The following is a 26,511-nucleotide window of genomic DNA, read 5'->3' as shown; positions in this document are numbered from 1 at the left end:
ACTGCTTAACAACGGCCTTAGCATAACAATGATATTTTCAGCCAGCTCTTCAACAATTCCCGTGATCTCAGGCATCTCCATGCCCATCTGAGTCAGGGTGGACAATAGATCCCTGAGGAGTTCAGATATCTTCGGCAGAGCTTGAGTCAGACGTTCTAGTCCGGATTCATTTGTAGACACTAACAATGCAGACATCTCAGCCAGCTTCTGCATTTGTAATTTTCTGGCATTGGAATCCAGAAATTGCTCCATGGCTTCATAAACCATTGGCTCATCCCCAAATATTTTCATGTGGATCATGGCTTTAACAGCATCGCTTATAATGTCATCGAAAGATCCTTTAATCATCCCAGGTAAGTCGCCACCCACCATTGAGAATATATCATTTAAGGTCATGTTTAAACAAGAGAGGAGGATGCTCGCTGCCTGACTGAATACAACCTCAGATGAGTTGGTGTCTTGAATGTGCGGGTAGTTGCTCAGAATGTGGCCAAGTGCTCCCTCCATAGCATGTATGCATGGCTCGAGCATGGGCGCCACTTTCAGCAACTCGTCCGACAGCATTTTAATGGAGGACAAACTGTGGAGGAGAAAAAGCTAAATATCAATGATTGTCACTGAATTCCTCCCTTCTGACTTCTTATATGAGACTCAGTGGAAATTCTGGAAGAAAACGATTGAAATCTCTGTGATGAAGCAATTCTATGAGGGACTGGGGATTCTTTTGCAGGCTAAAAGACCTCTTTCTTAATTCCAAAGATTATTGTTCTTTAACTGTTAGCCAAATTAATATTCGATTAATATTCATACAATTGCTAATTCCCATTCATGGCCCTAATAACAAAAAGGAATAATTCCACTATGATCCCTGATCTATACCTCTTATAATCTGACCCTGAAGGATTTGCCGCAATATGGTGAGCATCATCCTCACCACGGCACATTGATCATAATTGTGGCCGGCATGTCAGATGAAATCCATTCTAAGAAATCTTGTCTTGACAATACCTGACTCATACTTAACCAGCTTTGTGGACGAGGCAGCACATTTGCAAAAAGACTGTACTTGGGTGTAAAGTGACAAATATCCAAACCATACGGTACATGATTAATAAGGGTAGGAACAAATACAATAAATGACCATTTAAATCCCACTCATTACATACCATGTAAAAGAGTTTAAAAATGGTCAATAAAAATTTATTTTATTTTTGTATTTAAATTTTTGCTAATGATCAAAATCTGATTAGGATTAGGTCACATCTGTCGCACTATACGTGTAGGGAATTGCTGATGGATCATATTTTCTGTACTTGAAGTACAAGGACAGTGTTGTTTTTTCCACTATATCATTCATCACACAATCACTGAATTATGAAATTATCGGTACATCTGGAAAATATCCTGCAAGAGCCTGGCATAGTAATAATCATAATACTGACTCTTTTTTAATAATATGATCCAGTTTGGATAAATTTGCAAGCTTTTATTCATGTAAAGGAGTTTAATCTGTGATACTACTTTTGTCAAAGTATTTTATTTAACCTTCTACTTCTACATAGTACACAGTGTGATTTTGCCACCTCTGGCATAATGTGAGCGCAGTCACCTGTTTCGCAACTGCATGTCTTGGAGCTGCTTGTACCACTGTTGCTGAGCACTAGGGCTGAGCAGCTGGCCAAGCAACTCAAAGAACTGCCTGGAGACATTTGTGAAGACCTGCTCCATCACATGCCATTGGTTTCTGTCCACTTGATAGAGAGATTTGGTCGCATTGACAATCCGGGCAGCAGCGTCACTAGTAGTGATTTGTTCCAAATCCTTGTGCTGAAAGGAAAATGTTCAGCAGAAAAGTGTTTTGTGTGTCAACATTGCCACCAAATGGTAAAAATTTGATCAGCACTAAAGTTGCCCCTTTGTGATTTCTGATAACATAGTTATAGCCATCCTTGTCACTGATATGACATGAGCTGTACATTCACAGTGCAGTCTTATTTAATATGTAATGTATGTGCATCTAGAGCAGTGAATTAACACTAAACACTAAATCCCCTTAATAAATATATGTGATGTGAAAATTTTGGAAAGATCCTAATCTCAAAATCCATACATCCATTTTCTCAGCCGCTTATCCTCACAAGGGTTGCGTGAGTACTGGAGCATATACCAGCTGTCAACGGGCAGGAGGCAGGGGACACCCTGAACTGTTTGCCAGCTAATCGCAGGCCACATAGGGACAAACAGCCCCACTCACAATCACACCTAGGGGGAATTTAGAGTGTCCAATTAGTCTTGCATGTTTTTGGGATGTGGGGGGAAACCGGAGTGCCCGGAGAAAACCCACACAGGCGAGGGACAACATGCAAAATCCACACAGCGAAGGCTGAGATTGAACCCAGGTCCACATAACTGTGGGGCCAACGCAGTCCAGCAGCTCCACCGTGCTGCCCTTAGCTCAAAGTGAAAATAAAAAATCCAACGCTCCCTTCTCCCTTTAATATTTTTATGCTAATACCTGGGACTGGGTCTAACTCTCTAATTTAGGCTAATCAATTTCTGACTGCTTTACTCACACTCGTTTTCAGATGGTGGCACATGTAGTGGGTAGCAGCATAGGACTCCAGGACAGGCTGCAGACTGATGTTGCACCACATTTCAATGACGCCATGGCTTAAACTTGCTGCAACTTTGATTGGCTCCCATGCTTTCACGGCTTCACTGCACTCCAATGTTCCATTTGCCTTTAAAAAAATGTGGACAAAATGTGACAATTTCAATCTCTTCTAATCTTTTATGGCATGTTGTTGCCCATCATCGCATACCTCTGTGAAAACCAGTTCAGTTAGCAAGACAGCGGAGAACAACAACAATGCACAACAAAGAGTCTGGGTGAAAGGCAAGGGCACAGAGGACACCTGATAATCTTCACAATGGAAATGGCACAAGGCTCACACAGGTGTCACTAGTTCTCTTCACTGGACACCCACACTAGGAATGAATGCAAAAGGTTCTCAGATTGGGTGTGTCCCTAAAAAGTTATTTAAGTTATGAGTAATAGTGCAACACTTAAACGTGTAAAAAGTGGATTCGGAAAATGTGTTTTCGGAATACATTATACAGGTTTGAAGATAAGTTTGAGCCCACTCAGTTGTGGAGCATTATTCTCAAACTGTTTTTCACCATTTCAGTTTTACAGTTTTTTGGATGTGGCTAAAACAAGGCCGAATTACACACTTGGGTCTCAGCTTGGGTCACCCCTCCCATGCTTTGATAAGAACTTGAGTGGCTGAACATCAGCAGTTACAATTGTGATATGCCATTAGGTGGGTATGCCTTTACTCTAAAAATGTATGTGATATAAATATAAAAGTAACACTAAACATTTGAAGTACTCTTCAAATCAAGTTTCTTTTAACTGGTCATTTATGTACAAGTGTCCATTTATTTATTTATGTATTTATTTATAAATATATTATTTGATGTGACAAACACCTGGCTTCAAGCTTTTATTGTGGTAATTCTGGTCTTGGTCATGTGGATATGCATATTAACTAAATATTTAGCACAACCTGAAGCCTTTAGATTTAACATAAAATATTTAGATTTAGGACTTAAATTCAGATAAAAAAGAAAAAAAGTTTCAGCATTTATATTTAAATTTGAGATTTTGATATATACTTAATTAGATTAAAAATAACATTTGAAGTAATTATTTCTATTTACAACCTTCTTCTTCTTTTTCTTTTCCTTTCGGCTTTTCCCGTTAGGGGTCGCCAAAGTGTGTCATCTTTTGCCATCTTCGCCTATCTTCTGCATCTTCCTCTCTAACCCCAACTGCCCTCATGTCTTCCCATAACCACATCCATAAACCTTCTCTTTGGTCTTCCTCTCGCTCTTTTACCTGGCAGCTCCATCCTCAGCACCCTTCCACCAATATACTCACTAGATGAACGCTCATATTTGTTTGGCACAGTTTTTACGCCGGATGCCCTTCCTGACGCAACCCTCTGCATTTATCCGGGCTTGGGACCGGCCTACAGATTGCACTGGTTTGTGCCCCCATCGGGCTGCATTTCTATTTACAACCTGAACATGTTATATTTACATTTTGAGATTTAAGATTTAACGTTAGAACGCCCAGATCCCAAAAACATGCATTAATCAAAGACGCTAAATTGCCCTTATGTGATTGCGACTGTTTGTTTGTTTCTTTCTATCTGCCCTGTGATTGGCTGGCAACCAGTTCTGGGTGTACCTCGCCTCCTGCCCAATGTTAACTGGGAGAGGCTCCAGCACACCCACAACCCTAGTGAGGATAAAGCACCTCAGAAAATGGATGGATAGATTTAGCATAGCAAATTATCAATAATTTGGAAAGGCATAACTGTATTGTTAGTAACAAAAACAAAAAAAGTTGCTTTTCCATATTAGTTGTACCAACTAGATGACTAAACATTGATGATGCATAAAGTTGTTCAGCTGCTAACGAGCCAAAGACAATGACTCAGCATGGTTCATTGCTCTTCTGTTGACAAAGGTTGGCCATACCTGCTCAGCAGCCAGCATTGTATGTTTGATGGCAGGCTGAATTCTTTCCAAGATCTCTGATAAGTTAAAATTACTGGTGTTCACAGACTGTGCAATTTCTTCCATTAGCATCATCACAGGCTTCTCAAGGCTGAGAATCCTCACTGTGAAAAGACAATATAAAAGGCTTGACCAATGAAAATCTTTGTTTTTTTTATATATATATACGCATATCCATACAGAGAAAATTGTAAAACATTTGAAATCCTGCAAAAAATTCATTTATTATTTTGCAAAACATTTATTTTTATTGTGTGCATATAAGGTGTAATTTGTTCACCTTGCTCTACCTAGCAGGACAAAATGTTTAATGCTTAGTGGTATACTCACTGTTATCGACTTGCTTGTCGTAGACCATACATGCTATGATTTTTTCAAAATAGGGGACAACCGACGTAACATTGTCCCATGGCTGTGTATCATTTAGTGTTGACAGTACAGCCTCCAACATTTTTTCAAGCCTGTTTCGAAAGAAAAATATTAAGGTTAAAGTGCATATTCAGCCACCCCTAATCATCGTACTTTGCCTAAGTAATTTACTTATGCCAGGTCTTTGGGTCAGCCTGCCCTGTCAAAATCTGTTCAAGTACTGGACCGAGATGAGATAATGCCTCCATAGATGGCATCATAGTACCTAAACCTGAACCATCCATAAATATCTGCCAAATCTGTTCAGAGATGAAAAAGGGTCTTCAGATAAATGATCCAGAAACACACAACACAACATGGATACATTTGTTTTGATTTCGTGAGAGGTAGAAATAGTTATCTATTCAATTGCGTGTGATAAGAGACATTACAGAATGTTCCTATTCCATTTGCAACCAGGTGTGGTTGAGACTCAGATGATCAGATAAGTGTAACAAAAATGACATTGTATGTTTGTTACGCCATACTTGTGTCCTTCAGTATGTAATTGTAAATCAAACATCGCTTGTATATATGCATCCATTTTAATTTGTACCTGGCTAAAAATCCCTGCCAGAATTTCTGTTGTTCCATTTTCTAGGCTTGTGTGGCCTGAAATCACAAAAAGAAGTTGTGAACTTAATTATCAAGCATACACACCCAGCAGAGCTGATCAAGCTTGAAGAAACAAATGAAACATTGTGCTATCTGAGCTCCAATCCAAAATCAATCTTTGAAGAATGCAACCACCATTCCCATCAGAGTTAAGTTTGAGGCTAGTTTACCTTGGTTGGAGTCCAAGATGACTTGAGTTACGTTGATGACAACCGAAACATAGTACTGAGCTGTGCTGTTTGGTGGTAGGAGCCTCTGAATTGTCTTCAGTTGGTTCAAAATGCTTTAAAAAAAAAAAAAAAAAAAAAGCAGAGCAATAGCTCAAAGCATTGCAAAGAAAATTCTTGAATTTTAGATGTCATAAGACGCAATAGGAAAACAGACGCTGGATACCAGTATTTATTCATGAATATTTTCCATTAAACAAATTTTTATGCATTTTTTTCTTACTAAAGTACTACACAATACTCAAAAATGTAGCTGGTACTCACATGAGATTCCAGTTGTCTGGTCCACTGGCGGTGGCGATCATCTCAAAATAATTGGTGGCTACTTTGAGCCCAGAGAGTACATAGATGCCAAACTCCTCTGCCACCAGCTGCTGAACAACATTTTGGGCTTTACTCAGGATGTCAAGGGTAAGGTTGAGTGATGATGAAAAACTCAAATTTGGTTCCACAAGGAGGACGAATGATTTGTTCACAATCTCCCGGATGTTTTTCTGCGCAGACTCTGGCAGTGTGGTTGTGTCTTGGGTGAGAATTTGCAAAAGATTTTGGACTGTGTCCATGATGGCGGTATAATGGTGATCAAACGCCGGGTCTCCTGGTTGCTCCAAGACCATAATGGCTTTGCTCAGAGACTGAGTGATATTGCTGATGATGGAGAGGTAATCCAGTTGCTCATCACTGAGATAGTTAACCATCGTCTTCAAAAGGAGGTGAACGTCTTTAACAGGTGTGGAAACATTTACGGAGGCGTTTCCCCAGTGGAGCAGACTGGTGAAGACTCCTGTGACATTAGGTTGTTTAATCCATGCATCTATCAAATCAAGGTAGAGTTGAATTTGTTGCTCAATTTCCTGGACCAAGGTTGTGTTGATGAGTGGCATAGAACCTATGGTTAGAACAGTCTCATCCTGAACTTCAATGTTGACCATTATATATTTAAGAATTTCTCGTAGAATCTCAATAGTTGCTTGGCCAATTTTACTCACGCCATCACCATTCGTTGGGTGCTGGAAATGGCCTATCTGGTTGTTAATAAATAAAGTCAAATTTGTCTGTGCTAATTGCAAAGTCACTTGTAATTGTGTGAGTCGTAAAAATGGATGGAGAAGCTCTGACACAAAACTGGTGCTGGTCACATTTTCCAGCCGTTGTAAATACCACTGCAGGATTTCCAAATATGTTTTCGTGACTTCCTCAGAGTATGGTACTGACATGGCATCGAGGATATGGTTCAAGGGTTCAGGGTTAGCAGCTACTTTCAACAGACCTTCTATGACTGTGATTTCTTTCATGATCTCTGGATTCCTCAAATTGCTCATCTGGAGGTTCATCTTGATATTGTTCAGGCTGTTGTTAAGGGCACGTATAACAGGCATGTGTGCATTGGAGCTAAAATTGACTTGGATGAAATCAGATGTAGTTTTATTGACAATTACAGGGACAAGGGAGATAATGGCTGTATGATTATGTAGAGCAGGTATGGTTGTCAGGAAATTGCTGGCCTTGTCTATTAATTCCATAACACATTGGGCATTCACAGATGCATTCTGCTGTACTTCAAAACACTTTGGAACATTGGCTATATCCATTATATTCACCAACAGCTCGTTAACATTGGCAGCACCTCCAAGGTGAGCGATGTAGTTTACCTCATCAAGGGTGATGTTTGACTCTCTCAGAGCATTCTGAATAAGAGGGATTGTAATATTTGGCATTGCGATAACCAGCCTGATGAAATGAAGTGTCTGGTTAAATGCAGTGACGTAGGCAACATCATTTGGAGACAAGAAGAGCGAGAAGAACGTAGATGTGACATCTTCATATTCATATTCTCCACTGGTCAGAAACTTGCTGGTTATATTGATGGTGACATTGGAATTAGCTAAGAGTGTGAAGTTGGCTATTTTATTCAGAAATGTGAAGAATTCTGAAATCCCAGAAGAGCAGTTCCGTTCTGACGCACATGTAGACAAGTGATAGTACAGTGTTTTTGAATCTTGGTAATATATAGTAGCTTTCTCTTGAAACTCTGGTGGTAAGAATGCAAGAATTCTTTGGATCACCAGATCCAGAGCAGCTTCAGGGCCAATCTGAGTAAGATTTTCAAGGCTTTCAGGGGTGAGAAGGTCGAGAAAGTCGTTTGAAACCTGGTGGAGATCAATAACTTGAGCTGTGCTCATCTGGCCGTTGGGCAACAAGATTTGTTGGATTTGTCGCAGCTTATACAGGGACACCAAAGATTCTTGAAGTTGGCGAAGATATGAAAGAATTATGTTAGTTGGGTTCTCATTTGGTGAATCAACAACTTTCTTGAGAAGTTCTATGGCAGTAAGGATGGCCTCTGTAATGCCAGATGAGGTTTGGTTGGTGAAAGGCTTTAAGGCCTCTTTGAGATAGGCCACTTCATCTTGGTCAAAGTAGCTGGAATAAGTAAGCAGGGTGTTCCCCATAACATAGGAGAGAGACATTGTGAGGTTACCCTCAGAGGAAAGGAACTGCAGTATCAACTCCTCCAATTCAGGCATTGTCGGGTCTGTTTCATTGAAGGTAAAAATTTGCTGGTTGCCGCGACCAAGCTTCACAGCTGCATCAAGAATGTTGGAGGCGTTGACGGAGCCGTTGCTGAAGAGCAGAGGCAACAGTGGGGACAGACCTGTGGACTCAAACAATTCGCTTATGAGGGGGCCCATGACGTCGAGGTTTGAGATGTGTTGATCTGACAGCATAGAAACGGTCCAAAGAAAGTCCTCCAGTTTGTTCATTAAGTTAACGAGGTATATGGTGAGTACATCTCCACCTTTAATTTCTTGTGTTAGATGTGAAGCCGTCATATTCCTAATGAGGTCCCCATACACATACTGCAATACATTGACAGACGCTTTGAGAGAGCTGCAGAGAATGGCAGAGGAGAGAGAAATACACTTAGTCATGAAGTGTAAGGAATGCGGTTGAGTAATACAAGGAAAAAAACATGATGCTGTGGAAGTAGAGTATTCCGTTTTACAACTTGCATTACCACTGAAAGGGAGTTTTCTTTTTAAGGAAAAGAAAGAGTCATTAGTATTACTATTTTAATAAATTGTGATAAATCTGATCTAAATTGCGCAGCAATTCAATCAACAACTAGAGCAGGGGTCCGCAACCTATAATGTTGAAAGGAACATATTGGACCAAAAAACAAAAAACAAATCTGTCTGGAGCCACATAAAATTAAAAGCCTAACGATGAAGGCAACACACGCTGTAAGTGCCTATATTCTCCATCCATCCATTTACTTTGCTGCTTATCCTCACAAGGGTCGCGGGAATGCTGGAGCCTTTCCCAGCTGTCACCGGGCAGGAGGTTGGGTACACACTGAACTGGTTGCCAGCCAATCGCAGTTACATTGAGACAAACAGCCACACTCACAATCACAATCACACCTCGGGGCAATTTAGAGTGTCCAATTAATTTTGCATGTTTCGGAGATGTGGGACGAACCTGGAGTGCCCGGAGAAAACCAATGCAGGCACGGGGAGAAGATGCAAAGTCCACACAAGGAGGGCTGGTATTGAACATGGGTCCTCAGCACTGTGAGGCCAACGCTTTCAAGCAGCCCCACCGTGCCACGTCTATATTATCCCACTATACAAATGACATGAGCATTCATGATTGTCATGATCCTGCCTTCCTCACTGCTTCCCTGTCACCTGAGTCGTGCATTTGGGTCCGCCCTCGAGTCTCGTTCTTGACAATGATTTAATGTTTATTTTTCCTGCAGCGCATCCTGGAGAGAATGAGGCACCACGTAACTACTCTGCTGTACCATGGTGTTTTAAGTTTAACTTCCATTATTGAAGTGTTATGTTTCGCTACAATGATGATATTATATAAACATAATAAAGAAAACATTTTTATGTCATATCTATTTTGAGGATTCCACAAATAAATGGAACATGCCTCCAGTAATTTCAGACCTCCCCTTGGAAGTAAAATGCAGTCCTCTTCTCTTTTAAGCCTTTTCTGGGCAACAGAAAAAGAGGAACAAAATGCAGCCTGGAGTTGTAAAAAAAAAAGTAAAACAACTACCTTCTAAAAAAGTTAAGTATAGTACAACGAAAATAAACCAGTTTCATTTCAATTAATAAAATAGAATAACGCGCAGTCCTGACAAATGAATAGGGCACAATTGCACGAGTATGATAAATCACTGTCTCCAATTAAAATGCAGCCTTCTTAAATAATAAAACAGCAGCCTTTTGAAAAGAAGGTAAAGTATATAAAATTAAAATAATACAGTTTAAATTTAATGTCTGTCTTAGTTTTCAACAAATGCTAAGTGAGTCAGTGCAAGGTAAAAAGCAGCATCGTCTTCTCTTTTGATCCACAATACAACGCACATGTATGTCGATCCAAAGATGGATAACACTCCAAATGTATATTCCTTCATGTTCCTGAGACTGTCAGGAAGAGCATTCCATGTTTCAAACAAGTTTCTCGGGTGTTGCGAGGCTTTCAGTTTCGCTCCATTTGTGGCGAGTGAGTTTTTCACTCCCAACTGGGTACTCAGCTGCAGATGAAGCATGCCTTCCCCTGAAATATCTTTCCAATTGACCCTTTTTGTTATTTGACAACTTCTCATGACAAAGCAGACGTAGGCAAACCTTCGGCATTGGCAATGAAAGCAAATGATTCGGTCCAATAACTGTTGAATCCCTTCTTCTCTTCAGCTATCATTCTCTTTTCCCTTTGCAAAACACGACCATGCCGAGCTCAAAGAAGCACGCGTTGCAGGCTATGACGCAAATCTTTCTTAACAGAAATGTTGACATTTAATATTTAATCCACACATTTTTACAGCATTGGAAAAAAGGAATTTTTGTGTCATGTTTCTCCTCTGACAGAAATCATATTAAAAGCAAAAATATATTTAGCTTTCCCATCCTTTTCCATTTTCATACATTTTTGAAAGAGCTCCAGGGATCCATGAGCGAGGTGCTGAAGACCTGCATGTGGCTGAGGAGCTGGGGGTTGCCGAACCCTGAACTAGGATTAGCTATTCCAAAAAAGTTACAACAGATAAGACTATTCCCAGATATACGATTAATAAATCACATGTTCATAATAAATCACATTTGGGACTCTAAAACACAAATGTACTTTAATATTGTTATTTTAATACAGCTTGTTAATTGCTATTATTAATGTTTTTGTTGTTGTTGTTGTTTTGCTAACTGGCTGGTAAATTACACACCTCTACTGCTTAGTGAAGAGTGAAGTCCATTCTCAACATTCACTTTACTCACCAAGTATTGTTTATTTGGCCGAAAAAGGGCTATTTTATTCAAAATAACCTAATGCTTATTCAAAGTGTGAACATTAATGAACATTTAGTGTCTTAGTGGAAATAAACTACTTCCAGGTTGCTTTCAACCATTCATTCTGACAGGTGGACTTACTTCACAAGGACGTCTTGGCTTGGCGATGCGACAGCTTCAATGAGAGCTTCAACAAATGTGTGCCAGTTCAAACCGGTTTCACAATTAATGTTAAGCATGTCAACATCAAGAGAGCCTAAGGAAAAAGTTAAACATATTTCATTTTCTTATTATTACCAAATTCAAAGCAATCCTCCACCACTAAGTGTACACGGGTTGGGGGGGGGGGGGAGTTCTGCAAACTCCAAAACAAATCATCAATGAGGTATGCTCATGCCCCTAAAACCCCAATTGGAAACCCCCCTAGGTGAATACTCGGGGCCCCCAACCCCCGTTGGTCGCCACTGTGTTCACAGCTGAATGGTTAAACTGTGTTCTTGCTTTATCATTGCATCACCTTTTTTTATTGAATCAGTTGAAAATGAACACATTAGTTCTGTGACAAGTTCACGACAAAATCAACTGATGAAATGTAGAAAAGGAAAGAGACTCACAATTCACTGGCTGAGTGATGGAGTCAGGTCTGTAGTTCAAAACCCAATAAAACATATGGAAATAGTTTTTCATATCAGGCCACAGTGGACTCTCCTCAAACGTTTCTCCCAATTTCACCATGAAAACAAAAATGCTAAAATTCAAAGAAATAAAGGGTATGATCCTTTTAATTTGAGGTGTGTGAAGTGTTACTCAGCCAGTACATGCATGTTCTCCAAACCTTTGTTGAAGAGTCTCAGTGATATCATATGAGCTGTTTCCCGGCACCCAGTTTATCCAATAGTCTGTCCCAAGATCTGAGGATATGCGGTGCAAAAAAACTCCAAATTCCATGGAGCTGTTCCACAACTTATGCCACTTGGTGAGCATCATAGGTAGAGTTACATTGACGTCTTCTCCTTCTATTAGGGTGTTGTAAAGCTCTCCTCCCTATGAACATCAGCATAAACATGTTTTTTCCCCAATATTGCTTTTGTTTAAGTAACGAAATTTTTCCAAAATGTTCTTCCAAATTGTTACTTTTTCAATCAAAGGCATCCAGTCCACGAGGAGGAGATTCTCTAGTGTTGTGGAGTTCTCACATATAATGGATTTCCACACTTCAATCTTAATTGTTTCAGTTGAAAACAGCCACTGGAAGGGGCCCAGGGCATCCTCGCACGTAACAAACTCTGATGTTAAACTCTGTTGAAGCAAAAGCATGATGATAATCGTGATTGTTTGCTGCCTTTTGTTAAGTCCATACTATTCTCGATCTTTTTTGATGAGTTCTATTAATGTGACCTTCTAGTCTCTGCCAGTCGGCCGATGACTTAGCGTGAACAGCAATGTTTCCCACAATGCGACAGGACTAATTTGACGTAATTTGGTCACGATTCATAGATATAAAGGATACTCGGGAGGTCAGACATGACTGAGGTAGCTCAGTTATAAAGCTAGAGGCGCAGAGGGGAAGAATACTTCTTTTCAGCACTTTGAAATTATAAACTTTTTAAAAAGTTGGGACTATTCAGAAATTTACAGGAATTAAGTTGTAAAATTTTGGAAATTATATAAATATATAAAATATGAATTAATGTTGTTTAAGGTGTTTCATTCAACTCCATTTGTTTCCTCATTAACTAACCTGCCATTTTGCACATTTAGCAAAGTTTTCTAGTTAATTAATGTACATTATCCTATTTACTTTATTCCATGAAAGCGTTAGTCAAATGTCTTGATCCAGACAAAATAATTAGACAATTTGTAAAATGCCAAAGGCAAATTCAGGAAAGGCTCTAGTTATCCAGTTGTGCAGGGGTATAAAAAGGTGTGTAGCAATGCACTTTTTAGACTGTGCAAAGTCTCAACTCTGTTTAATTATTTTTTTAAAGCACCTGAGTGTCAGAAATTCCATTTTGAGAATTTCAAATTTTTTATTTGTATACAAACCTGATTTGTGCTTCCTATCTCTCTTTTTTCCATACTGAGTAAAGTATTCGGATTTCATTGTGCACTATAACGACAATAAAAGTTCTTCTATTCTATTCTAGAGGTCAGAGACTGTGATTGTGACTTTAAAACTGCCAAACAGCCAATTAGGAAGGAACCTGAAGCCACTGTGTTGAGTGTTTTATCACAAGTCATACACTACAATAAAATGGTCGCTTAGGCAACAGAGATTGCAGGTAACATTGTAAGATTTGTGCCAAAAATTACATGAACAGATCAAATAATGTAGGAATACCTTCATTATTACTTTAGTGGCACTTTCAAGAATCTGGGCGATCCAAACACTTGCTTCAGTTCGGTTTGCAAGCAAAGTTACATACAAATTTTGGAGTCGAACAGAATCATACAAGATATTGTCCATTATTTCTGCAAAACAAGATTTAAAAAAAAATACAGTCAGGAAAAGTACAGTTAAGTCACAGGTATAGTAAGATTTCAGGTTGCATAGCAATACATGGAATGATAAATCCAACTTTGGGACCACACCCACCTACAGTATTTACATCTTTTGAAAAATTAAAAATATATATATTGGGGCATGTTTTTTTGTATGGGTGTGTATTGAGTTACACATCCTTCAACTTCCTCTTCAATATGAAAAGAGTCAACACTCCCCAGAGAAAGGGTGTGAACATATTCCATTTACCTTTCGGTTGAACATGACGTGTTCTTCAATGGAAAGAACAACAGTCACAGTGGCCTTATGTGACAGATATGTATGTCTTCCCTAGCTATTCATCCCTCGCCATTTCCTTTATATTAGAATTTGTTTTTCAGGTCAAATTTGTGAAGATAGTGTCTTTGAAGAAATACATTGTTAATGAATGTGTATACACATTCAAATGGGGAAAGGGAATTAATTTAAATATGTACAGGGATTAAAAGGGTTAAATCTCAGTGGAGGCACTTTAAAGTAAAGGAAGGTTCTTTTGTTTTTTATTTTTCCATTGTCTGCCTGAAAATTGCAATTCTAATGTTAATCCAGTGTTTCTTTTTCTCCAGCCTTAAGAGTCCACAGTAGTAGTTGCCAATTTTTTTATACCAAGTCCCAGCTCAAAAATTACTTCTCTTACATCATCAAATAAACCGGTGTAGCAGACTGAACTGTTTATAAAAACCCGAGACAGGCTTTGTTCCCAAAACTTTTTTAATACTGTGAGACATTAACACTACACTTACAGTAAATATCGGTCAGAGGGATGTTATGACTGTGAAACCATAAAAATCTTTAATCGACTCACCATTATTAGACATGAAATTTGTGAACTAGTTTTGAATTAGTTTTGGATCAGAAATCGAGGTTAATGTATTTTTCAATTATTGTTCATGTTTGGTATCACAAAAATGCTTGCAATATTTCAACATTATCATTTATGATATAACAATTTGAAATGTTAGTACAAATTTTAACAAGACCCATGAAAGTTCACACACATGATTTGCCCTTAGATAGCCATTATAAAATCATGTGGCGAGCCAGATCTGGCCCCCGGGTCTTGAGTTTGACGGCTGTGATTTAAGGAATCAATTAAAATGTATTGCATATAAGAGTTATATAGTAAGTTTCTTTCAGCTTGTCCCTTTCGGGGTTGCCACAGTTTGTCATCTAAGATGAACGCACATATTTGTCTGGCACAAATTTTACGCCGGATGCCCTTCCTGATGCAACACTTCTCAGGGAGTGGAGACCCCAGTGGGATACGAACCCAAAGCCCCTGGTTTACCAAACCAATGCTCTAACCACTGAGCTACAGGGCCTCCATATAAGAGTTATATAATTGCTATAATTAATATATCATTTAAAAATGCTCTTAAATTTGAAAAAATAATAACAACTAGTTCTTAAAGATGAAATACCAATATGTTGTACTCGAAATTTAAATACTGTACTACAACTGGTAGATACTCGTACCACAATTTAAGAATAACTGTTCAAGAGACACACACCACAAATGACATTATAACATAAATCCTTTGTTTAAACTAATTACAGATATGACCAGCTCAGTGTGTGCACGTGAGTTACCTTTAACAGCATCAATGGAGTACGTTGCCATTTCCATGGACTGAAAACCAACGCTCAGAATGCGTTGAACAATCATGTCCACGTCGGGATGAATTTCACTCAATCTCAGCACTACTTGACCGACCGTCAAAAATCTGCCAAGAATAACGTGTCCTGAAAATCTGGTCTATGAAATAAAGTGGCTCTCCAAAAAGAAGTTTATCTCACAAATTGTTTGTTAAAGCATAATACGTACAGTTCTTCCTCAATGTTTTGTGGCGGTGTATCTCCATTACGCCAGGACCTCGAGATGTTTGAGCCTCCCATGCCACCTGAGAATCCTTCTCCCAAGAGACTATGGAGCAGTCCTTTGACAAATGAAACATCATGGGGAGCCACATGCTTACTCCAAGCCAGTAAAGCCTTGAAGCAAAGGTCCAGAAAACAAGAAAAATAAAAATCAGTCGAAGCCAATTTACTTGAGTTCAAGTTTTCAGATTCTGCTGTACATTATCATTTTATTTTGTCTAAATTTACATGGATAAGCTCAACAATAACACATATATATATATATATATATACACGGCACCCCATTTTATTTGGATTATTTGGGATTTACTACTCTGAGCCTCCTTTAAAATGTTTGACATATTTTGTTATACAATAATATGTATAACACACTACTATTATAGAAAGTCCTAATTGTTGTGACAATTAATAAATTTCATAGTATTCTGGATATTTCGGTGCCTCCTATTATTTTGTATATTTATGGTTAATGTATGTTGTGCACCTATATGTGCATGAATGTGAGGGGCGGAGAGGAGGAGTGAGGCTCCAGGGAGAAGAGATAGCGAGGGTGGATAATTTCAAAACTTGGGATTAAGAATTCAGAGCAATGGTGAGTGTGGTATGGAAGTGAAGAAACGGGTCTAAACGGGGTGGAACAGTTGGCGGAAGGTGTTTCGTGTTCTATGCTACAGAAGAGTCTCCGCAAGGATGAAGGGCAAAGTTTATGAAACAGTGGTGAGGCCAGCCATGATGTACGGATTTGAGATGGTGGCACTGAAGAAACAACAGGAAGCAGAACTGGAGGTAGCAGAAATGAAAATGTTGAGGTTCTCTCAAGGAGTGAGCAGCATGGATAGGATTAGAAATGAGCTCATTAGAGGGACAGCCAAAGTTGGATGTTTTGGAGACAAAATGAGAGAAAGCAGACTTCAATGGTTTGGTCATGTCCAGGGCGAGAGAGTGAATATATTGGTAGAAGGGTGCCGAGGATGGAGCTGCCAGGCAAAAGAGCGAGAGGAAGACCAAAGAAAAGGTTGATGGATGTTGTGAGGAAAGACATAAGGGCAGTTGGGGCTAGAGAGGAAGATGCAGGAGATAGGCTTAGATGGAAAAAGATGACACACTGTGGCGACCCCTAACGGGACAAGCTGAAAGGAAAAGAAGAAGAAGTATGTTGTGCACCTGAATGCTGGGAAATCTGTGGGTGCAGATGCATATAAAAGAACGCGGCACATTCCTGAACTTGTAATTTGTATGGTTAATACCATCTAACCCATTTCCATTTTACTTTATCTAAGTGAGAAGATGGTGTAATGGAGGTGCTAATTGGATGTTCTTGACATTTTGCGTACTTAGGTACCACCTGGGATTTGCAACCACTTGTTGCCATGGTCAACAACTTTGGTGCAGTTGAAAGCTAATTATTTGGTACACTCTGAATTACTTGTGCAAGTACCACTTGAGAATGCAAATGTGTAGGAAGAGTAAAAATACAAAAGAACAAGAGAAATTTCTACATCAGGTGGATGACACAATTCTGATCGATGACAGCTTACCTGCTGCACCACCTTATCAGGACTGACGCTGCCTAGAAGCGTGTCCAAAGTACCAGTGATGCACATAGTTGTGAGCCAGAGTGGGTTACTACTGTTGTCACAAATGTAGGAATACAGCAAGTCTCTGTCTAACAGCAAAAACATTGTCTGTGGAAAAGAAAACTGTGAGACTGCATTCATGTTGCTTCACAAGAGAAAGAATGTCACACAAGTCACAAATCTTGAAACTAGTTATTCCCATTTACAATTACAATGGAAAAGCTAAAATAGATTCAAAGAAATGCGCAATTCATATTAATACAAATGATAATACACAATATTACTACACTAAATAAGATGCCGTACTCATCAGCATCAGTTGTCTTGTGTCAGTTATTTAGCGAAGTATATACAGTCAGTTGATAACTTGCTTCTAGGCGATTAGCCTTGACATGCTATGCTAGCTAGTAAATAACTATTTTTCTATAGTTGGGTGGCATTTGGAGGGTCCTAGACAAAAATGTACGTCACATTTTTAGCGATTAGACCTACTTCATTTTTGTCTGCACTAACCCAATGAAGGTTTATATTATTGGTTAGATTTAGATCGGGCTTGCTCACATTTTTGCTTTGAATACTCAAAGTCCATTCCTGCTACCCCTTTGTATATGGTGCATGAGATATTTGACTCAACTTGTTCATTGTGTGATTGCAATTTATTTAAGCATTTTAATTTTTTTACATTTTACATCAGTGTTAAAGGAAGGATTAGTAGTAGTGGTACAAGTAGTTGTAGTAGTAGTGGAAGTAAAGCAAAGCAGACTTATTTTATAGTGCATTTCATAAACAAGGTAACTCAATGTGATTTACATGGTTAAAAGATTTTAAATACAAAGAAATAAAACATTTAAAAACAGGGGGAAGTCACAGTAGTGGTAACTGCAATCGTAGTAGACGTATATTTAACTGTATTGTATTATTTACATTTCACTGTAAAGACAAATGCATCAAATCTAATCTGAATAGCAGAATATATATTATATAATATGCATGCATAGCAAAACAATATGTATCTATCACATTTGTCATTTTTCTCTTTTAAATTAAAATGTTTAAATTATTTAAAAGTATTTTTAAGTTGGGTGACTTATTAGAAATTAGACAATGCCGCCAATGGTAAAAAAAAAAAAAAAAAAATGCGACTTGATTTCTTTTGTAACCTTGTGCAAATTGCTGATGGTGGGGGATGCTAAAATTTGGCGAAGGCTGCCTTATTGTGTGTAGGGTCGACTGTGATAGACAATCCGACAATCCCTGATGGCTTTTTCTGGTTACCAAAAACTTACACAACTAAAAGACAATGGTTATATAACTTTTTTTTTTTGGTTTTGTTAAGAGAAAAAATCCTTTTCAATTATGCCACACACATGTGCACTCCTTATAGTTTTGAATTAAAACAAAGAACTGTTGGGGAAAGAGCTTGATAGGGTCTTCCAAGCAACATAATCGGCTAACACTTACCTGGACAAGCGGTATCCGGACATTTTGTAAAACCAGTTCTGCTATTTCACTGAATGAGCTATTGTTCAAGATCACAATGTCTCCAAGGGAAATGGATACGTCTAGGTAGAAGTAAACATTGGATCTATTACACACAAGTGGTATGCTGTGGTAACTAGTATACTAACATTCAATGTGATTGGTGGATGATATTTAAATGTAGAGCATAATTACCATTGCCAGGCCACTTTTCAATATAGTGAATAATGTTGATGGCTCCAGCAATTAACGGGTGCACAGCAGAAATTGAGTCACCAGTCTCGGAGATATTGCTCTCTAATACATACATGACGCTATAAAAAAGGTAAACAGGAAAAGAATCATAATAAGGCATCTGTGGAAAACTGCCCAGCAAGTTTCAACATCCAGAAAACAAAGTTAACAGATTTTATGATATTAAACCTGTGATTTATACTACACTTTTTCAATGATTATCTGCAAACAATATAGTCCTTTATAACTGAATGGTAACGCAAACTTCCTTTCAGGATTACCTATGTTCTAATTTACATCATTGTGGAAGCAAAGCAAAGCAAATGTATTTACAGTACTGTGAAAAAGTATTCAAAAAGCATTTGCAATAATTGGTGACGAGTCTTTCACATTGCTCTGGAGAAATTTTGTCCCCCTCTTTTGAAGAATTGTTTCAACTCTGCCATATTGGAGTGTTTTCTAGCATCAACTGCCTGTTTAAGGTCGCACCACTGCATTTTAATTGGATTTAAATCCAGACTTTGACTTGGCCACTCCAAAACTTTAATTTTGTTTTTTTTTTTAGCCATTCAGAGGTGGACTTATTCAGAGGTGGACTTGCTGGTGTGTTTCAAATTGTTGTCCTCCTTCATATTCCAAAAGTAGTTGAGTTTGAGGACACGGACTGATGGCTGGACACTCTCCTTCATGATTTTCTGGTACCCAGCAGAATTTATTCCCACTCCTGAGGCAGCAAAGCAGCCACAGGCCATCACACTGCCACCAACATGCTTCACTGTTGGCATAATGTTCTTCTTATCAAATGCTACGCCATTTTTACACCAGATGCGACGGGCCACACACCTTCCAAAGAGTTCAGTTTTTGACTGGAGTCCACAGAATGTTTCTCGAAAAGTCTCGAGGATTATTAAGATATTTTGGGGCAAATGTGAGACAATTATTATTATTATTATTATTGTTATTATTATTATTATTTGCTGACAACAAGGGTTTTCACCAGGGTAGTCTTCCATGGGTGCCATTTTTGGGCAGTGTCTTTCTCATGGTAGAATCATAAACACTGACCTTAACTGAGGACAGCGAGGCCTGCAGGTCTTTAGATGTTGTTCAAGGTTTTTTTGTGACCTCCTGGATGAGTCGAAATATTGGAGTAATGTTAGTTGATTGTTCAGTCCTGGGAAAGTTTGCCACTGTTCCCAGTTTTCTCTTTTTGTGGATGATGGCTCTGACAGTGTTTTGCTGGAGGCTCAAAGACTTGAAAATGGCTTTGTGATGGATTTTAATCAGCTTTTTTCTCATTTTGTCCTGAATTTCGGCAAATTTAATGCATTGGTTCTTGAGATCTTGTAGCCTATTCTACATTCTCTGATAGATTCTGTTTAAATGATTACTTGATTAACAAGTATGCTGGTAATCTGGTTTGGGTGTGGCTTGTGAAATTGAACTCACCTTTCTCAAATTTTTTTTTAGTCACAGTGACTTTGGGATCTAACAAGGGGGGGGGATTACTTTTTCATCGAAAGATTTTGTTTGTGCTTTAATAAATTGAATTCTCATTTGAAAACTGCATTTTGTATTTCATTGTGTTTTATCTCAGTGACATTGAAGTTAGGGTTTGATAATTTGGAACATTTGTGTGTTTTAGATATGCAACAACAACAAAAGAAATCAGGAGGGGGTCGAATACTTTTTCACAGTACTGTATAGAGTGCATTTCATACACGACGTAACTCAATGTGCCTTCCATGATTAGAAGCAATTAAAAACAAGGTGGGGGGGCACCTTGTAAACAGTGAGGAAAAAGAAAACAATGATTAAAACAGCCTAGTGTTCAAGAAATATATAAAAATGGAAATGGAAGTAAAAAGCATGCAAAAAAATATTTTTAACCTTGACTAAAAAACATTGACACATGGGACTGACATAACTTCTGTTGGCAGCATATTCTATTTGTGTGCAGCAAAAGAGCTAAGTGCTGCTTCACTGTGTTTGCTTGGGACTCTGCCCGAGTCTGTCAATCTCAGAGACCTACTGGGTTTGTATTCCATAAGCATGTCTTTCATGTAGTCAGGACCTAAACCATTTAGTGATGTGCAGTATAGACCAGTAGAAGAACTTAGAAATCTATTAAATTATATTAATAGTGGTATAAAAATATAATTAATCTTCACACATTGTTTTTTTAGGACTAACGGGGTCCAGTAAAACACACCAAAAGATAATGAAATTTAGCCTTTAGAAATATAATAATCCATATTTTTGTCCTGGTTATTATACTGTATATAAATGTTGCCATTTGGTAAGTAATCCTAAACCTTCCAACACTTTTCTGATAATCACAGAAATTGACTTCATGTTTTTTTTGTTTTGTTTTTTCTTTTAAATTAGAAAATGCACCATACCCTTGTATGTTGGCGAGAAGGGTCACTGCTGTGTCCAACATTTGTTCACGTGATCCTGCAGAAAAGAGCTGTGGGATTGCTAGAAGGCTCTCCCACAATGAGGTGTGATTCTGCATCTCTTGAAACACCAGCATCATCCCCCCAACGACCTTTGCTAGCTCGTCAGGTTCTGTTAGAATTTCCTCTTTCAAGATCTGGAAATCATAGGCCAATTAGAGTAAATAAAATGTGTCATTTAAATGATGTGTGCTGGTAGGTATTTGGTCGGCATTTTCAGCCACAAAACTACACGTTGGACTGCACTGACACAATGATATGGTCATGTTTAAAAATCAAATAAGCTGTTCCACTTGTCATGGTCCTTTTACACAAAAATGTCCATGCATCATCCCACTGAGCAAGTGCAACAACCGATGCAAATGCTTCTTCTGAAGCATGGCAAAGAAGTAATTCATAACAGGATGACTGTAGTCACACAAATGGACATGGAATGAATGAAAAACTACAATCATCCATTTAAACTTTTTGCCCCAAGAACATACTGGGAACTAAAAGGTTTTTCTTTCTGTCTGTGAATTACATGTGCAATATTCAACACAGTAAGCTCAGTGGGGATCAGCATCATACGAATTTTGAAAATGCTGCCGATTCTTTGGGTAATGCTCAGCTGTAAGACAATGACCACGGACAATGTCACTCTCTACATGCACACACATACACAAAGACACACATCCACACACACCTGGTTGAGTGTCAAGAGAGAGAACTCAACAACAGTATTATTGGAGATGCAAAAGGTGACCACTGCATCGCTGATGGTGCTGGGAGAGGATGTGTTGATCGCGGTCAGAGTTATGGAACAGATGGCCCTCTTTACAACGTTCATGGCCTCCATCGTTTTGTACAAGGCCTCCTAGGAGAGACAATTTCAATTCACAATCAATCACGGTGTTTACGTACAATATTCTGAGCACTTTGCTGTTTTTACTTTTTGAACCCTCTGCTGCAAACAAATACATAAGCGGCCATTAATAACTGTAACAAGATGGCTTGTCAAGTCGACAGATGTTTACTTGTTCAAACGTAAAGTTACATTTCAGAAACACCTACCTGATCTCTCAGAAGTGTTGTCTTCTTTCTGTGGCTGACAGAGGAATTCCTGTGGTGTCCTTGATGGACTGCCTCTGTAGCAAAAGAAAACAATGATTACTGTGATTAGGCATGAGTGTTATGATGGAATGCTATACGCAAAATAAATCTAATGGCAATCCGTCTTTTAGCAGTAATAGAAATGTAAACAGTAAACAAACTAGACACAAAGTATGTGTTGGAAAATGGATCGATGGATGGCTATTATATTTTAAAACTCAATTGTGTCTAAAAACGTGACACATCACATCATAAAATTCTGGACTACAAAGAACTTACGCCATATTTTTTCAAGGGTCAAGGGGATGTCCTGACTGGAGTCGTTTGGAAAAGTGTAACTGTAAAAGTCACCGCCTTTAATAAGACTTGCTAGGAGAGAGCCCTTTGATGGCTGTGTTGACCTGTCAAAAGAACAAAATAAGACAAATGCCACTTTCCAATTTAAAATGGAACATGTACGTGAAACATGCAAAGTAACATTTTCAAGACAGAGGAAACAAGAGGTATACACTAGATATTAAAACATTTTCTCACAACACAAAATTCAACTAATATAAAAAGAGGCAGACCTAACAATTGGAAAATATTGATGTGAGAGAAAAAATTCAGTGATGGCTAAGAATATGGCTGGATGGGGTAAAAATTGTACATGAACAAATAAACTCTGATGGTGACATCATCATCATCAACATATATTTCACCAGTGGGTTAAAAGTATCACACGGGTTAATCTTGTAAACATTTCACTGGTGTGGACTCGAAATGGCCACACTTACAATTAACAATGTTCTAAATCTTAAATTCAGTAATTCTGGAGCAATTCTCCTTGGTTGATTATCTTCATGTGTGTGAAGGGGTTTGTTGACCATTTGGGGATGATGGAGGTCTGAGTTATCCAGTGCCATTGTAATTACAATTCCGATTATTCGTTCATCATCTCATCAAGTTGAACAGGAAGAATTTTAGAGGCTTTTGGCACATACTACCCCTCACCTATACTGATGAACTGGTAGTTGTTGACAAATCAACATGGAACACTGTTGTGCTACACCTTTGTCACGTTTCAGTCACAAATATGATTATGTGTGCCACTATGACTGCAATAAAAACTTGACACATCTCTAAATACAATGTCGTTGTCATGTGTGCACATGAAAATGTGGTACCACGCGTCATCGGTGTCTCTTTTCGTAAACTTTGATGGGTTTGTGAGCCGTGACTGGTTGTAACATTTGCTGTCTGCGTTGCACATGAGGGTCTGCAAGAAAGGGAAGAAGCCGGCGCTGGGGAGGTTTCGCGGTGCCACATAGCCTAGAAAAACAAAAAGACCAAACAAATCTCTTAAGTGAGTTGAAACACCACCCTTAAAAATTATTTTGTTTGTTAGAATAATGCAGGTAAAATTTATCAGTGAGTGTACTTTGAACATTTAGAAATGATGTACATGTGTATGTTTTAGACGTCACAAACCATCCTCATTCAAATAATTGTCCCGCTGGTGTCTAACTCAAAGACTGTGGACCACATCCGGCACATCACTTAATTTAGCCTGTGTGAACTTGCTACATTTTTTTTTTTACTTGTGTGTGCTATTCACTCTGGTGTGGCATGATTTAACCGTTTTGGATATAGGAAGTGGCCCATGAGTAAAACAAGTGTGACAGACAAATGCATTCATAACATTAGAAACAAAACCCATTCACATACCATAGCTAGAGCAAGAAAACAAGCAGCAAGAAGTCTGTTTGTGGTTCAAACAGTCTTGTGTATAGAGCGTTTTTCAAGGGCTTCCAGGTACAAAATGTTCTTATTCTTTCTGCTATAAGTTTCCTGGAGGAAGACCAAAGAACTAAAGATACTTTAGGGTGCAACCATGACTGTTACATCTCAAAAATATCTTCTTTTTATTTCAGCTTGTCCCGTTAATTCCTGTAATAGTGAAATTATCCCACTAATAGTAGAGATGGTTTGATGCCTTTTTTATGACGTGCCCAAACAATTGCTCAATGCTTATAAAAGGAAAGTCTTCCTGTTCAGAATGGAGCCCTTATATTAAATTATATAAGAATTTTGTGACATGCATAAGAATTTCAGTTTCATAACAATGTTGTGGGTAACAATGGTTGTTCACAGGTAAAGAGGGCTCATTCTACACAGCTTCAGGCCAATGGCAACGCTTCCTGATGGCATGTCTACGAGTAAATATGTTATCTGAGAGCAAATGAAGTTAATTTAACTAAAAGTGTAATTTCTTAAATCAACAAGTTGCAGGCAATGACCTGCACTATTCAGATGAACTACATAATGAGGTTACTGAGTAGAAGTATGTGTGTTAAACTCCCCGAACACCTTCCACCTTTGTTGACTTTTAGCCTATTAACTTGATGAATAAGACAAACATGGTACAAAGGTTGGTTTCTCAAGGACTTTTTAAGTCTGAGGAATTTGTCTATTTACTCTGCTTGTGAAAAGTTAACGTCCATAGTTGTAACACTGTGAACATCAAGATAACTCTAAAAAGGGTCATTCTAATAACATTCTTATAAGACGAACTTAATGTACTGTATATAATGAAGAAAAATGTAATTGTGTGGTTGACGGGAACTTTTTAAAAGGTTGTTTTTTTTAGGGTTTTTTTTTTAGTCATCCATCCATCCATTTTCTTTGCCGCTTATCCTCATGAGGGTCACGGGGAGTGCTGGAGCCTATCCCAGCTGTCAACGGGCAGGAGGGAGGGTACACCCTGAACTGGTGGCCAGCCAATCGCAGGGCACATACAGACGAACAACCATTCGCACTCACAATCACAACTAGGGGCAATTTAGAGTGTCCAATTAATGTCGCATGTTTTGGGATGTGGGAGGTAAACGGAGTGCCCGGAGACAACCCACGCAGGCACAGGGAGAACATGCAAAGTCCACACAGGGAGGGCTGGGATTGAACATGGGTCCTCAGCACTGTGAGGCCAACGGTTTACCAGATGATTCACCGTGCCGCCTATTTTTTAGTCATTGTTCCATTGTTTCTGACAAAAAGAAAATCACAAAAAAGTGATTTACATTATTTTTTGGAAGGAACGAAAAATACAACTGGCCCACCCAAAGCTGGCTAGGAAGGGCTCTGGCACCCAAAACCCTAGTGAAGGATAACCAGTTAAGAAAATCAATTTAAAAAGACAAGTTGTATTTTGTAGTTGTTTTTAGTAATATGTCATCATGGATTAATTTAGGATTAAAATACAGAATAACTCCAAAGCTGTCTATTAAGGATTCCAATCAGATTTAAAGGAACAGGTTAGACCAGTCAGCTTATTGGGCAAGACTTTCCATTATTTTGTATTATTTCCAAGGTTTGCGCTATTATCGGATTGTACTTATTTTGTTTGCACAGTCTATCGGAGTGATTGAGTGGCATGGTAACTATGGAAATAAAGTAGATGGAAAAAAAAACTTAACACTGATCTTTTCACTTACATGAGTCATGAAGCACAGGTGGGTAGTGGTCACGGGTCACAGCAACAATGATAAAGATGATCAGAGGCCAAATGACCAGAGTTAGCGACCAGACCTATAACATAGAAGTTCCAATCCAGAACTTGCCATTAATTGCTGCTGTTAATGCTTCTAATGTAAATGTGTTCCACTTACTGGATTTCTGACAATGTTTAGCCCATTTTTCCAAAGAAGAAGCTTGACTTGCTGGAAGAAGCCCATCTTTGGATGAGGCTATAATGGAGACACAATGTATAAAAATTGAATATCGTGCTCAGCTATGTTTTTTATGTGAACATCCTACATTAAAGATGTTTGGTGGGATAACCTTGTACATGGGAGAACTTGTTATGTGCTCAACTGATTTGGTAAGAGTCACTGTCAATGAATGACTATCCTCTAAAACATCCTCCACATTACTCTGACAATGGTGGGTGTTTTTATGGATTGCATTTCATTTACTGCATTATATCTCCGGCACAAACAACACCAACAGCCCTGTCATAATGTTTGCTTAGTTAATGTACCATTTGTATAAATACTACACAGGTTTATACTTTTTCCACAGCCTTGTCTATCAAATTTATGCAGTTTTTTTATGTTAATGTAGTATTGTACGACT

The 26,511-nt window shown here is 38.5% G+C and overlaps 1 protein-coding gene across 1 annotated transcript; it reads right to left on the bottom strand.

Moving 5' to 3' along the window:
* Window positions 1-10,774: 10,774 nt before the first annotated feature.
* On the bottom strand, window positions 10,775-26,111 carry LOC133512506 (uncharacterized). The gene is made up of 12 exons (XM_061842221.1): window positions 26,046-26,111; window positions 25,872-25,965; window positions 23,565-23,709; window positions 22,678-22,799; window positions 22,360-22,433; window positions 21,992-22,162; window positions 21,830-21,949; window positions 21,250-21,443; window positions 17,096-17,279; window positions 15,505-15,671; window positions 15,270-15,403; window positions 10,775-10,875 (listed from the first exon to the last, which is right to left on the bottom strand). The coding sequence occupies exons 1-12, from the start codon at window positions 26,109-26,111 to the stop codon at window positions 10,775-10,777; spliced, it is 1,572 nt and encodes a 523-aa protein (XP_061698205.1).
* Between the last annotated feature and the right edge of the window lie 400 nt (window positions 26,112-26,511).

This window comes from Syngnathoides biaculeatus, chromosome 14, assembly GCF_019802595.1.
Source record: "Syngnathoides biaculeatus isolate LvHL_M chromosome 14, ASM1980259v1, whole genome shotgun sequence".
Taxonomy (NCBI): domain Eukaryota; kingdom Metazoa; phylum Chordata; class Actinopteri; order Syngnathiformes; family Syngnathidae; genus Syngnathoides; species Syngnathoides biaculeatus.
This window is presented reverse-complemented; position numbering and strand designations above follow the sequence as displayed.